Below are 15,694 nucleotides of genomic sequence, written 5' to 3'. Positions count from 1 at the left end.
CACCCTTATAAGGGAAATGTAGAACTTGTTTTATCAGAGAATATGCTATTCATTAATTTAATACCTGCCTCAATTTTAGAGAATATATGCTTCTTTTGAATGAATGGACATTCATAGTCTTTATACTATATTCTTCGAAGTAAATATGTATACATACAGCAATGGAGATGCAGTCCACTTTTGATTACTTGGTTCAATGAAGTATCAGTTCATACCTGTGTTGGTCAGTTGTGATTCCTGTAGTGACCACAAGTGGACAAAGCCATCACGTCCCTGAGTGACCATTTCCCCAGTGTCCAGAAACTCTATCCAAGACACAGACAGACCATGGTGGGCATCCAGGTGAAAGTCTGATCGCCTGCTGACCATGTTCCAGGAGTGCACACACCCGTCCAGACCCCCTGACCATAGCTGGCCGTCGGGGTGAAAGGTCAAACTGGACACTGGGCTAGGGGAGCCACGGAGAACATAGATAGGGTCAGGTGCACGAGATCTGTCCCCCATCCTTCTAGTCCTGTCATACAAATGTCAATAAATTTGATGTCAGAACAGGGCCCTGAAAAATGATATACATTCATTACTACAAAACAAACCAACAATCTGTGAGTTAGTAATTAAAACGACTGTAGTTATGTAGTATATAGACTAGAAAAAAAAAAGAAGAAAAAAAATGAATCCCTTGGTCTCTGTTCTAGTTCTCATGGAATGGTATAGAAAACTGACCCAGAAATACAGCATTCCTACAAACTGGTCCATTGAGCTTCTAAAGATGCGACTGGATTTCTGAGAAATGTATACAGAGCAACCTGCTTATTTGCATAGCCCTTTTTCCATGACAAAATATGCAAATAACCGGAGTATCGTATAGGCGGAGTTGGGTTTTGACCCCTCTTATACACATACACATAGATTTCACAAACACAAAAATGTGTGCAATAAAGGTAAATCTTTCGTCCTTTTTTTTTCATTTGAATATAACATGGACTCCCAAAGCAATGTCACAAAGCCATAACCATGATATGATGTCATGAGGTTGGAATATGACAGTTTTCAGTTAGATAATGACTGGATATCTGAAGATTACCCAAAGTTATGAAGCCTGGCTCAAGTTTCTTCAATATTTCTTAACTTAAAATTTTCCATTTATTAGGGAAGTATTTCAGAATTCAAGGATTTTTTTTCAAGATTTTTTATCCCCAAATGAATAAATGTTTTCCTATGGTATGGAAAATTTTAAGTAATGATAAGCTTATCTATGTAAAAGCTAAAGGTAAAAACATGATCTTCTAACTTTTTTAAAATCTTGGCATATCTATATGTCAGAGCAGTATCTAACAAATATTTATTTAATAACAAATAGAACGTAGCATATGATTAAAATTAAAGATATTTATCAAATCACTAATATAAGAATTAACACCAAGCATGACCAGGAAAGAAAATATTTATTCAAAAAAGAAAGTTACAAACTGTGTACATTGGTATATGTGGTGAAAGGTTTCGTCAGGATTTCTTTATGGCGACAATTCCATAGCAACGAGGGGAGATAACTGGATCGAACATCTGAACCATGTAAACTTCACCGACACATTCCTGGAAAACACCAACGCAACAAGCTATATACTCTGTTATACTCAAATAACGTATACAAACATAAACAAAATTAAAAAGTAAATAAGAAAACTATTGAAAATGTATTTTTTATTTCATTTTTGTAGAATTCTTATTAAATTTGTTTCCATGACATTTTGACATGTCAATTATAACTATCTTTTTACAAAAAGTAAAAAATTTCAATTTCGATATAAAGAACATACCAGTATATGAAAAATCTGCTTTTTAAAGCAAGTGATATCTAAATTTTGTTTTCACCCTGCTTTGCATGAAGGATAAAGTAAGTAATTGTGTTGGTATACTAAATATAGGTACTTGATCCGAACAAACAGATGTTTGTTGGATGTGTATTACTAAAATAGATGTTAGATCAATGACATAATAGGAAGAATAAAGTTAATAAAATTGTCAAGTATTCAAGACAAATGGATGGTTTGTCAAGACCCAAATAAATTTCACTGGAAATAACATCACAGATACAACATGCAGCAATGTTGTATAGTGCAGCCTCGAAAAATACTGTAGAATATTGTTTGTTGGGTAATACTGATAATCCCTTCAGCCAATCACCAAAGGCCCTTAATAATTAGTCAAAAACCATCTTTAGGTGGTGTTCAGATGCATAGTTCACAAACTATCAAATAATAAAATATTCAAATTAAAAATAAAATTTTAAGTTATTTCTAACTATAAATATAAATCATCTAAAAAACTAAAATTTATGATGTTTTTTTTTATTCCATTGTCGCTTATTTCATCAAATATTTTTATCAATGGAAATCTTGAATAGCTTTGTTTCATTATGAAATGTTTTGATTGTTTTCTTGACTACAAACAGATCTGAACAGTGATAAAATGTATTGGTTGATAGTACGTTCTCACCTGTTCCAGGAGGTAACATGCCCGGTCCAGTAGTACCATAGCCTCTATCGTTGGAGCTAACACAGACTTGAGTTGTCGAAAGGCTGCTAGTTTTCTCTTCTCTCCATGGTACCTCTCACAATAATCCGCGACAAGCTCTGGTGTTATCTGGAGAAAACAAGTGCAATCAATGATTGCGAAAGCTCACCGGTGGCAGCAATCACACTATGCATTCATTTTTTATGTATGTATAAGCATGCCATTTTGAAATTGTATATCAAATAATATCGCTCCTAGACCTCTAATGGATGTATAAACCAAATAAGAAGGGTGTGGACTTACAAGCTTTCCAAAACTAACACCCAAAATCTTTAAAGTGGGTTTTTGTGTAAAAAAAAGTAAGTCCACTAAATGGTAAAATGCCAAAAACAATTCATAATTTTTTTCTGCATGATTTTGCCACAGCATCACTCCTGGATCTCTCATGAATGTATAAACCAAATTAGAAGGGCATGAGGTGTATACTTTTGGACTTACAAGCTTTCCAAAAACTTACCCCAAAAACTTTAAAGTGGGTTTTGGTGCTAAAAAAGTGAAGTCCACAAAATGGTAAAATGCGAAAAAATCACAATTTTTTTCTGCATGATTTGCCATAACATCACTAATAGACCTCTAATAAATGTATAAACCAAATTAGAAGGGCATGAGGTGTATACTTTTGGACTTACAAGCTTTCCAAAAACTTACCCCAAAAACTTTAAAGTGGGTTTTGGTGCAAAAAAAGTTAAGTCCACAAAATGGTAAAATGCGAAAAAATCACAATTTTTTTCTGCATGATTTGCCATAACATCACTAATAGACCTCTAATAAATGTATAAACCAAATTAGAAGGGCATGAGGTGTATACTTTTGGACTTACAAGCTTTCCAAAAACTTACCCCAAAAACTTTAAAGTGGGTTTTGGTGCAAAAAAAGTTAAGTCCACAAAATGGTAAAATGCGGAAAAATCACAATTTTTTTCTACATAATTTTGCCATAACATCACTCCTAGACCTCTAATAAATGTATAAACCAAATTAGAAGGGCATGAGGTGTATACTTTTGGACTTACAAGCTTTCCAAAAACTTATCTCAAAAACTTTAAAGTTTTGGGGTGGGACGCGGACGCAGACGCCAGGGTGACAGCATTAGCTCTCGGTTACTCGTAACCGGTGAGATAAAAATATCATACTCTCTCTAAAGTTATGTCTTAAAGCAGAAAACTATTCAAAGTATATATCATAGTTATGAAGTGAGGGTTGTCAACCACAACAGCATTATGGAAGGTTTCATCAATTTAATATTATTAGGTCTTCGTCGTCCAGTCCCCTCCCCACCCCGACCCCCACAAGTGCTTTCTCTGTTCACTTAAAATTTCTGCCTTATTTCTCGCAAATCTTATAATGGACACCAATATTTCATACTGTTCGGCCGATACAATTCAACGAGTATTATGATGAAATCAGAACCATGTGAACATTTGTAAATCAATCTAGCTTATTCCATAATTAATTTCCACAAGTAAAATATCAGCCATAGGTATTCAATATGATACTCTCTTTTTGCAAAGAAGAGTGCCATATTTGACACCCTTGGCTTGCGAAGTTGGGTAAACTGAGGTGCACGATTTCAATAAGAACATAAGTTGATACTTCTGTTCCTATTTCTATAAAAAAACCTTTTTTTTTAAATCCCATCTTGTGCGAAATATCCCTTTCACCCTAAAAACGCAAATGAGTTTGACTACCGATAGTGTCAGAAAACAAGATCAAGACGAACTGTAGTGTTACCTTATCAGTTGGAAGTCCGAGTTTGGTGAATGCCTTCACGACGTACTTGTACATGTCCGGAGTCATACCTCCCAGTCCACGAAGACCTTTCCAGTCTGGATCGATGTGGCCCACTGTATCCAAGAGGATCTTCTGGAGTAGACATCGAGGATAGGTCGCAAAGGACAACTACAACAAAAATGGAGAGACTAGATACTCAAAATAATGCAAGTGTCGCTCCTAGTCAAGCCAAAACATAAAATCATGGCAGCTATTTGCACTGTATGGAAGTACATTTCTCAATTTTTTGTGTACTTATTATACAATAATTGTCCAAAACATTATTGCATGTGAATACATATACTTAAATTCATGTACCGCATCCAGTTGACCCTAGATTTTTAGCAATTTCGGAAGACAGATCACTACTTCTCAGAAATCTAAAGGATAAAAAATTATGTCAAATAGACTTGCTCCTTCAATCCCAAGAGTCAAGTCTGATTTTAGGGAGTCAAAACCTCTCAAGGGTCCCTGTTCATGCTTGTTCAATATCAATAGTAATTATGATATTCGTGGCATTTAAAAATTCATGAAAGACATTAATTAACAAAACAAGTCACCTGGTGAATTATAACTTACAATTTAAGAATTTTATTCATACACTACGTTATTTCTAAGAGTAACATCTTAATTTTGAGTAACAGCACAGCAACAGATTTACCATTTAATCTTCAAGAAATATTGATAACAAATTCCAACTCTCAAAATCCAAGATGGCCATCAGTCAAAAGGGACTAAGAAGAACCTACATATCATATTTGAGAAAAAAAATATTCAAGTACACTTGTAATGTCCAGTCAATTATCCATTATGACAGTAATAAGATCTGTGTGAGACAGGCCTGTATTTTAATTGACTTATGTCGAGGCTTATCTGCCCAGGCCCCGATCATGGATATTACACAGGTGTATATTGACACTGTACTCTGTATCTGTATCAGAAGGCACCATATAGCCATGTAGCAATAAACATGTAGTTAGCACATACAGAGTTTATCATTATTGGATTAATTTGATTACGGCCACAATATAACAATGGCGACCAGGATTAAAATGTGAAGAAGACATACATGGACTTAATGTTTTCCAGTTTAACTTGTGCAGTACACCAAGTCTTGTAGTTTTATCATAAATTGGAAAAATGGCAACCAGATTACCAACCACATAATATAACAGTACTTATCAAGAAACTGTTATAACAAGCTAAGGGTTGCTTTCGTACAGCAGATGACAATGGACAATTAACCGTGGACAATGGACCATAGAAAAAGAGCAATTTGATCAGTTTGTTTATGTTTTGTTAGTTTGTATATTTTGTTTAACATCTTATTAACAGCCAGGGTCATTTAAGGACATGCCAGGTTTTGGAGGTGGAGGAAAGCTGGAGTACCCAGAGAAAAACCACCGACCTATGGTCAGTATGTGGCAACTACCCCACATAGGTTCGAACTCGCAACCCAGAGGTGGAGGGTTAGGTAACACACCACAGTAAGACAGCCTGGCCATGGGCAATTTTTTTGTTAAGCAAATAACTCCTGTATTATGATATGCATAAAAAAATGAAAAAATAAATGTACGCTATAATTGGTATATTCAGTATGAAGTAGTACATACAGGCTCCACATTTATTAAAACAAAAATCAATAAATTGGTTCCGGATTTTAAATGTCCGGATTTTCCGAACGTGTGTTTACACCGGAAATTTAGTTTTGCCTACAGCGCAAAATGGAAGCCCACAGAAAAGGTAAGATAGCGGAAAAACTTAATTTACAACATATGTCCAAACAAGATTAATTCTGTCTTTGGGATAGAGATATTTAATTTTAAATAGGTTTCAGAAAAAAAATTGTGTAGAGAATTGTGCCATTTTGGGTCAAATATCATAATATTTTGCAATTTTTGAGAATTTTTTAAGCTGTTACCATGGTAATCACAGCTCAAAAAATCACAGAAAATATCAGTTCACTTATCCTTCAGAGCTCTATTAAAATTGCAAATGTTGTACAGATTTCAAATATATATACTTTATTAGAGGTTATATGTAAGGTTAATTGGCAATGTGCCATATTTTTCAGAATTTGGCATTTTTACTGTACACTGCTACCTTAGTGATAAAGTGTCAGGACACCATAACCACTCGGCCACCGCGGCCCCTTAATTTGAACAGGTCACCATTATAGGATGGTGGGCTTAAACAAATGAATTTTAGAGAGACTATAGTCTTGAACAGAAGTTTGATACCTCAGTGTCTTGTGCCTGTCTGTAGATGGACTGAGAGGCGAAGTTCCGGGCTTTCCTTCCGATGTATACTTCCTGGTCTTTAAGGTAACGACTCATCGGAAACCCCACAGGAAAATCCTCCTCTGTAACAGACAGGTTTGGTTAATACTAGAAGTACTACTGTACTGTTTCAGAAAATCTGAACATTTTAAGAAAAGCATTATCATTACTATGTCACAACTACAAAACAAGTAACTCAAGTTATCTAACTTTTTTTTTTTAAATTGCATGTGCATACAGGTATGTTTCAAATTCTTTTCTCTTTCAAACAAAGAAAAACGGATGACAATTTTAGTAAGTTACATTGCCAAAACAAAAGTCCTTTAACTGATCAGCTATCTTTTTCACCTAAAATAATTTCAATTTAAAAGAGGATGTCTAGATTTTAATTACACAAAGAAATTATTGCTTATCCTAATACTCTTGTCCAATGGGAACACAATAATTTGAAAATGTTAATTAACTTAATTGTAGTGTCATTCTGATTTATCAGTTATCAATGATTGGTTATTTTACCTTAGACAAATCAATTGTGGTTTTCTCTGATTCATTGTTTAACTATAACTTTTAGGAGTTACTGAGATTTACAGTAGAACTGAAAAGTGATTACCCTAATTAACAAATTAATCTGCCTCAAAATGCATGTCGACAATATTTCCAAACATAAGCATCTTATTTTAACCATTTTGGAGAATTCTTTTAATATGTTTCTTTGCATTCATGGCCGTTCAGAATTAAATATCCTACATATCGAAATTCATCTGGTACTTCTGAAGAAAAAGAGAGTACAATGATTTTTTGCAGATTGATGACAGGCTGAAAACACAGACGAAGGGTGAGGGGAGACAATCTGACGACCGTGTTTTGAAAATAATAGATGCGATTATTGATCCTTCGAGATATTTTGATGATCAATTTTAACCTTAAAAGTGATTCCTTACACTAGCAAATTATACATACCACACTCCTGACAGTCTGGATCGAAAGTCTCCCTCATGTAGTGATAGCAACACCCAACCCCACACAGCACCTTGACAGTGGGATTATTAACGAACAGCTCCAGCATACTGGATCCCAACGCCCCGCACGTGTGCAGACCTGTCAACATCAGAGTTGTCTCCTCTTGTTTGTGACCTGGTCGACCGGTTGACGAGGGATAATCGGCGAGCGCCTCAGACACAACTTCCATGAGGTCCATAGATGTATCCACAAAAAGGGTAACAGGGATATACGGGAGATCAGCCTCAGGCTTTATTGCCTTGTCTGAATTCTTTTGTTGTTTCTTTCGAATGTCTTTGGAGTCAGTATGTAGAATTTCTTTCTCTACATGTATACCTAGTTTGACATTTACTTCTGAAGAATATTTTTGCTCTTTTTTGTTAGAAGTTGAATGACCATTGTTCTGTGGACTACATGTATTAACATCTTGTGTTGCCTTTTCAACAAGTGTCAAGTCATCAAAATTTTCAATTTCAAATTTGGGTGACGTATTTCTTTCTGACTGCGGGAGAATTTCGGAAGACATATCAGTCCTGTATAATGTACCTGGTGGTGTTTTTAATGTTACACTGGGACGAGACTGTCTATCGATACCCATCCAGTTTAATTCTCCGTGCTCCTGTATGGGATCTTTCGTTAACTCAGAACTAACAACCAATGTTGCATCCTCCTCATCACCAAACATCATCCCCAGTCCATCAAACTCCTCTCTGACAGCCCCCTCTACCATGGACACTTCTGTATTTCCCTCTTCTGCCATCATGACAGACATCCTTTCCTTTTTAAGTTTCTTTTTTAATTTCTTGCTCTTTTTCGTGATGGCCCCTGTATCATGAAGCTCCTGGGCGTTCCGCACTAGACCTTTCCACTGCTTTGTGAGGATTTTCGCCCTTTTTATGGCCCCTTTTGTGTTGATCATCTGGGCATCTATGCCCACGACTGTCTTGTGACACTTTAGAGCCAGCTGTGTACTCAGATACCCTTTACCACTGCCCATATCAACAATCTATAAAAATAAGAACACATATATTAAACAGCATTAGAATTATTCTAAACAAATAAAGAACAATTTTCCTATAAAATTATCCTAAATAAATATAGAAGAATTTTCTAACAAATAAAGTAATATTTTTTTCTAAAATTATTCTAAACAAATAAAAAAGAATTTTCTTCTAAAATTATTCTAAATAAAGTAGAATTTTCTTCTAAAGTTATTCTAAAAAAAAATATAGTAGAATTTTTCTTCTAAAATTATTCTAAACAAATAAAAAAGAATTTTCTACTAAAATTATTCTAAACAAAGTAGAATTTTCTTCTTAAATTATTCTAAACAAATAAAGTAGGATTTGATTTTTACAAACAACTTTACGTATCATCCATTTTTATATCTAAGTCTTAGTGCAGGAAATTCTGAAAACCTAATGACATTATATAATATCACCTAGACAAAAGTTTCGAGGAAGGACTACAAAAGTCAATCTGCTTTGTCTAATAAAGTAAAAACTAATTAAAAAGACAAAAAAATTCTCAGTCTTCCTAATATTTTTTCTGGCATGTTAGTGGAAACACATAAATCATTTTCAAGTCCTAACTGTGGATGACCTTGTACAAGACTTACCACATCAGATCCCATGGTACTGGCCAGTCTGGAACAAACACAGGTCATAATATCCACCTCGTGCGACTTCTTATCCGTCATGAAATTCTTAATTTGGAGGACATCTTTGACGAGTCCTGATTTACTGAACAAATATTCTATATCAACCAATACACCCAACGACTGTAGGTTGGTATCACATGCTGCTTGAAGGTAAGATTTAAGATCTTGGTGGATCCATTCATCAGCAATTGGTTCAGCTATTTTGCTGTCACAGGAAACATTCTTTTCTACCATGTCTATATATTTAGCTGGGAAGTCACAAAGCTGTTGGTCAGACATGGCCAGTAATTCTTCTCTGATCTCAGCAGGGATATGGTTTTCCCAGTGATTGTGGATGATGAAGTCGTTGGAATGGGCATTACAAAAAGGGAGATAACTTTGCAACATATGCAGCACGTCATCCAGACAGAGTTGGACCTTCTTTAAATTGAGTCCTGCAGGATTCCCACATCTATCCATATGTCGTGTAGTTTCATCCGATTCAGACATCACCAGTGTTATTGTTGCAGTCCTTCAAAATTGATATCTAGAGTGACATTTTTCAGGTTATACCTATCAGTATCCAAATATCATCAGATAAAAACATTCATAGCAAGACAACACAGGCTGCCCCCAACTGGATGTGAAATTATATGCATAATAAACAATAATAATAATAAGGGTATTTTTCATTACTCCTTCCTTTTACAAGTGTAGGAGATATAGATAGCTCAAACTATTTTTTTCTTTGATGCAATTACAAGTCAAAGATCTTGCCACAAGGAAATATTTCTATATTTCGTGAAATTAGCATAGGAAGTAGGAACACGCTGATTCATGAGTGAAAGTGTCTCAGTTCCAGAAATACTGAAATAGCTGGTTTTGTCAAAATTTAACATAGGAGTATATGGGGAAATATATTCCCAACATACACGAATTCAGTATCAATACTGAACACTTTCATCCATGCACATGCTGTGTCGCAAGTATAATACAGTGTCAAATAATGTAGGAGATAGGGCCTGGGTAAGATTATGTGCGGAAAGATGGAAGGAGGGGCAGATACAATGCAAACTTATTGTCTCCCTTTGTTCCCAGTGGGGAAGACATAAAAGTTTGGCGTTTATCATCCAATAACTTGATCTAGAAATATAAACGCCATGATTTGAAATGATAAACACATATCTGCATGAAGCATATATGTTTCATACACATATAAACTACAGAATCTATATGTTTAGTAAGTTCAACAATAATTTATGTCTTTGTTGAAGAAATTAGCCACCAATTAATGACAGATACAATGGTTTACTGTACATTGCAGCACAGGTACGGCCGGTGCATCTATTCATAATAGGGTTGGGTAGGAGAAGTGTTTTTTTCTAAATAGCCGGATGTTGACGCCTGTTGTTTAATGTTAAGTGTTTGTATTTCCATATAAAGCTGAATATTGTAAATGTAATCCAGTTAGTTCACAAATATTTGCACCATCTCTCTGCTGTTAGTAAACTAGTGCTGGCTTGGTGGATTAGAGTAGACGTAGAAACAATGTACAGATGTATCTTTCGGCCTCAAAACATACATTTTTGCATGAAGTCCAGCTGGTCTGGCCGTTGGACCGAAGGAAACAGGATAAAATTACACGAGTCTGACGGTGCGGTTACATGGGTAAGAAAGAGAATAAAGACCTCGATCTGCCAGTGATAATCGGTCCACCTAATGAGTGACCTGTGGGGAATGAGTGTCCTGTGAGAGTTTTTTCACGCCCCGCAATTCGTTAAGTAATATTTTTAAATAATTTTTTCTGTATCATACAGATGAACGTCGAACCCATTACCATGCCAAATTTCACTTTGATTGGACGTGTGCATATTATGCATTTTTTACGACAAAGTTACGGTGCAGCGCACATTCGAGTGTCCTGTGAGGTTTTTTCACGCCCCGCAATTCGTTAAGTGACATTTTCGAATATTTTTTTCTGTATCATACAGATGAACATCTAACCGATTAATTTGCCAAATTTGACTTTGATTGAACGAGTGCATATTATGATAATGTACCGGCAAAGTTACGATGCATTACACATGTGAGCGTCCTGTGAGGAATGAGTGTCCTGTGAGAGTTTTTTCACGCCCCGCGATTCATTAATAGACATTTTAAAATTATTTTTTCTCTAGCATACAGATGAACATAGAACATATTAGCACGCAAAATTTGACTATGATTGAACAAGGGCATATAATGCAAATATATGCAAATCTATCGGCGAAGTTACGGTGCACTACACACGCGAGTGTCCTGTGAGTGATTTTACACGCCCCGCAATTCGTTAAGTGATATTTTTAATTTTTTTTTTCTGTTTCATACAGATGAACATCTAACCCATAACCATGCCAAATTTGACTTCGATTGGACGTGTGCATATGATGCATTTTTTACGACAAAGTTACGGTGCTGATCGATTTGTTCGCACGCCCCATTTACCGATGGTTATACACATGTACCACCTGTGTCCTGTGGCGCCGTGCCAACCTCGGGTACCTTGACGTGTTAGTTATATATCCTTGCCGCAGGCATGGATCACTGTTAATTAAACTGCTGAAACCTTTTTTTCTTAAATGTGCGGGCCGGTTTGTGCTGCTCCTTTTACATGTAATTTACGCACATATGATAACTTAATGCATTGTTTAAGCTACTTGAGTTAGACGTATTAATATAGAATTGAACAATATAACTTATACATAATATATAACCAAATATAATGGTAAACTGTTATTAATACATAGAATTTGTTAATCTCAGTCTGAAAACTTGTAATGTACAATCACAAACAGGTCGACAGGTGATATATTGTCATGTTAATAAAATTTGAGCGTTTTTGTTAACGCCCCGCAATTCATTATCTGATGTTTTAAAATTATGTTTGCTGTATAATAAAGATGGACATCTAATCGATTGATCTGCCCCGCAATTCGTTAAGTGATATTTTTAATTTTTTTTTTCTGTATCATACAGAAAAACATCTAACCGATTAATATGCCAAATTTAACTTAGATGGGACGTGTGCATATTATGCTAATGTACCGCCAAAGTTACGATGTGAGCGTCCTGAGAGGAATGAGTGTCCCGTGAGGAATGAGTGTCCTGTGAAAATTTTTTCACGCCCCGCAATTCGTTAAGTGATATTTTAAAATATTTTTTTCTGTATCATACAGATGAACATCTAACCGATTAATATGCCAAATTTGACTTTGATTGGACGAGTGTATATTATGCTAATGTACCGCCAAAGTTACGATGCATTACACATGTGAGCGTCCTGAGAGGAATGAGTGTCCCGTGAGGAATGAGTGTCCTGTGAAAGTTTTTTCACGCCCCGCAATTCGTTAAGTGATATTTTTAAATATTTTTTTCTGTATCATAGAGATGAACATCTAACCGATTAATATGCCAAATTTAACTTAGATGGGACGTGTGCATATTATGCTAATGTACCGCCAAAGTTACGGTGCAATACATATATGTGAGTGTCCTGTGAGGAATGAGTGTCCTGTGAGAGTTTTTGTACGCCCCACAATTCGATAAGTAGTACTTTTTGTTAACTCCTTCTGTACCATACAGATGAACATCGAAAATTTATTCATTTTCGGTGCAGTGTCCAGTGCGGTTTTTGCACACCCGACAATTCGTACATATACGCGATGTCTATTACTATCAACAAGTACATTTTAGCAAATGCTACGAAAAACAATAGATTTTAAAATGCATGATATTTGTTTGTTCTGTACTTCCTGCCGCTTGACAAATCGGAGAACAATGTTACAAAGATATTACAAAAATATTGAATTGGTGACCTTTAGTCTTTATTTTGTCAAATATTGTAATTTTGTATTTGTTTTGGGAAAGGGCGTTGATAAGTTGCAAAAACTTGTGCCAAATCCCCCTGTACTTTTTGTCAATAAAATATATTTGGATAAAATAAATGCTACGACGAATTTACAGTAAGTTTAAGGTGAGTGTCATGTCAGTTTTTTGCACGTTTTGTTGAATTGATAGGCGTGTAATAGATATGAATATTAACTAATAGTATAACTATTTTGAAGTCATCACTGAGTAAAGGGTAAATAGGTTAAGATTTTTGCGCTGCTCTACGAAATAAAGGCCTGAAATTTTAAACGTTAAAAACAACTGTTATTGGTAATGTACGAAAAGCAGTACTGCCGTCAATTATATGTTTAAATGTATTTAAACTTTAAAGTGCGTTAACTATGTAGACAGTGTATTTGCACTTTTACTAAATACGTGTAATTAGAAATTACATTAAAAGTTAAGACTGTGCATTTTCTTGGTGTACATGTTGATCGTGAGCGTTAGTTAAATATTGAAGGATTTTACTTTTCATTATATTTTATTAACCATAATTATTTGTTTACATCGTTCCTTTTTCAAAAGGTAATTAACAGTACAGTGTATATGAATTGATTGGTGATGCCAACTAACTCACTTTATATACATATACATGTATAATTATTACATACGGACTTGGGGAGAAAATACGTATATTGTAGGCGTAATAAAGTTAATTCTTGTAGAATTCTTTTAAACGGACTTTGGGAGAAAATACGTATATTTCGAGCATGATAAAGTTATTTTTTGTATAATTATTATATACGGACTTGGGGATAAAATACGTATATTTCAGGCGTAATAAAGTTATTTATTGTATAATTCTTATAAACGGACTTTGGGAGAAAATACGTATATTTCGAGCATGATAAAGTTATTTTTTGCATAATTATTATATACGGACTTGGGGATAAAATACGTATATTTCAGGCGTAATAAAGTTATTTATTGTATAATTCTTATAAACGGACTTTGGGAGAAAATACGTATATTTCGAGCATGATAAAGTTAATTTTTGTATAATCATTATATACGGACTTGGGAATTAAATACGTATATTTCAGGCGTAATAAAGTTATTTATTGTATAATTCTTATAAACGGACTTAGGGAGAAAATACGTATATTGCAGGCGTAATAAAGTTGTTTCTTGTGGAATTCTTATAAACGTACTTTGGGAGAAAATACATAAATGTACGTATATTTCGAGCATGATAAAGTTAATTTTTTGAATAATTATTATATACGGACTTGGGGATAAAATACGTATATTTCAGGCGTAATAAAGTTATTTATTGTATAATTCTTATAAACGGACTTTGGGAGAAAATAGGTGTATTTGTATTTCGTATATAACGGACATAGTTTTGAAGTTTGAGCAGTTCAATCACCAGTGACCATGCCTGCGGCAAGGTACCCGAGGTTGGCACGGCGCCACAGGACACTCACTAGTTAGCCTAGCTAGTACACACTGTATTCGAAAGGTAAACAAAATCACGGGGCGTGCGAACACCTCGCGGGACACCCTGCAATGTAACTTTGACGGTGCATTTATATAATATGCACTCGTGCAATCAAGGTCAACTTTTGCATGGTAATAGGCTCAATGTGCATTTGTATGATACAGAAAAAATAATTCAAAAATATCATTTAATGAGTTGCGGGGCGTGCAAAAACAATCACAGTACACTCATTCCTCACAGGACACTCGTATGTTTATGGCACCGTAACTTCGTGTTCGCCGGTACATTTGTATAGTATGCACTCGTTATATCACAGTCAAATTTTACATGTTAATAGGTTAGATATTCATCTGTATGATACAGAAAAAATAATTCTAAAATATCATTTAATGAATTGCGGGGCGTGCAAAAACACTCACAGAACACTCATTCCTCACAGGTCACATTCCTCGCAGGACACTCGCAGTTTTATGGCACCGTTACTTCGTCTTCGCCGTTACATTTGCATGTTATGCACCCGTCCAATCAAAGTCAAATTTTGCATGTTATTAGGTTTAATATTCATCTGTATGATACAGAAAAAATAATTTTAAAATATCGTTTAATGAATTGCGGGGCGTGCGAAAACCTCACAGGACACTCGCATGTGCACTGCACCGTAACTATGTCGTTAAAAATGCATAATATGCACACGTCCAATCCAAGTCAAATTTTGCATGTTAATGGGTTCGATGTTCATCTGTATGATACAGAAAAAAATATTTAAAAATATCACTTAACGAATTGCGGGGCGTGAAAAAACTCTCACAGGACACTCATTCCTCACAGGACACTCATTAGGCACACCCGTGATAATCCGTTTATCACGATACAGAATGGAAAAAGGATTACATACACCCTCGCAACTCATGTCAAAAAAGGAACAGCATTTCAACATACGTTTCGTGTCATACTTACTTATTTAAAAACGTACTATGGGAATATTTTCAAAAACAAAATAGTTAAACATGCTATTTCCACTTGGTGGAGTGAGGTGTGTTGTTATCATGGGCGCAGACATGTTTGC

The 15,694-nt window shown here is 35.1% G+C and overlaps 1 protein-coding gene across 3 annotated transcripts; it reads right to left on the bottom strand.

The window, feature by feature from the left end:
* Positions 1-322: 322 nt before the first annotated feature.
* Positions 323-15,691, bottom strand: LOC117326978 (methyltransferase-like protein 25). 3 transcript variants are annotated; one of them, XM_033883782.1, is made up of 8 exons: positions 15,586-15,691; positions 9,240-9,792; positions 7,583-8,627; positions 6,584-6,705; positions 4,305-4,472; positions 2,497-2,643; positions 1,478-1,593; positions 323-556 (listed from the first exon to the last, which is right to left on the bottom strand). In XM_033883782.1, exons 2-7 carry the CDS (start codon positions 9,768-9,770, stop codon positions 1,504-1,506), a joined length of 2,103 nt encoding a protein of 700 aa, XP_033739673.1. In that variant the 5' UTR covers positions 9,771-9,792; positions 15,586-15,691; the 3' UTR covers positions 323-556; positions 1,478-1,503. The 3 variants fall into 3 exon arrangements, with proteins under 3 accessions (XP_033739673.1, XP_033739674.1, XP_033739675.1); XM_033883783.1 differs by having other exon boundaries at positions 373-514; XM_033883784.1 differs by having other exon boundaries at positions 449-556; positions 1,471-1,593.
* Positions 15,692-15,694: the final 3 nt, after the last annotated feature.

This window comes from Pecten maximus, chromosome 5 (assembly GCF_902652985.1).
Source record: "Pecten maximus chromosome 5, xPecMax1.1, whole genome shotgun sequence".
Classification (NCBI taxonomy): Eukaryota; Metazoa; Mollusca; class Bivalvia; order Pectinida; family Pectinidae; genus Pecten; species Pecten maximus.
The sequence above is the reverse complement of the archived record's forward strand: the minus strand, read 5'-3'. Positions and strand labels throughout refer to the sequence as shown.

What these genes read in the sequence shown, in the direction of transcription:
- LOC117326978 (XM_033883782.1), bottom strand. Translation starts at nt 9,770, where the DNA reads ATGTCTGAATCGGATGAAACTACACGACATATGGATAGATGTGGGAAT. An exon ending in GTACCATGGGATCTGATGTG is followed by an intron (nt 8,628 to 9,239) that starts GTAAGTCTTGTA and finishes TTATTTTTATAG; the next exon opens with ATTGTTGATATGGGCAGTGG. An exon ending in GACAGGCACAAGACACTGAG is followed by an intron (nt 4,473 to 6,583) that starts GTATCAAACTTC and finishes TTTTTGTTGTAG; the next exon opens with TTGTCCTTTGCGACCTATCC.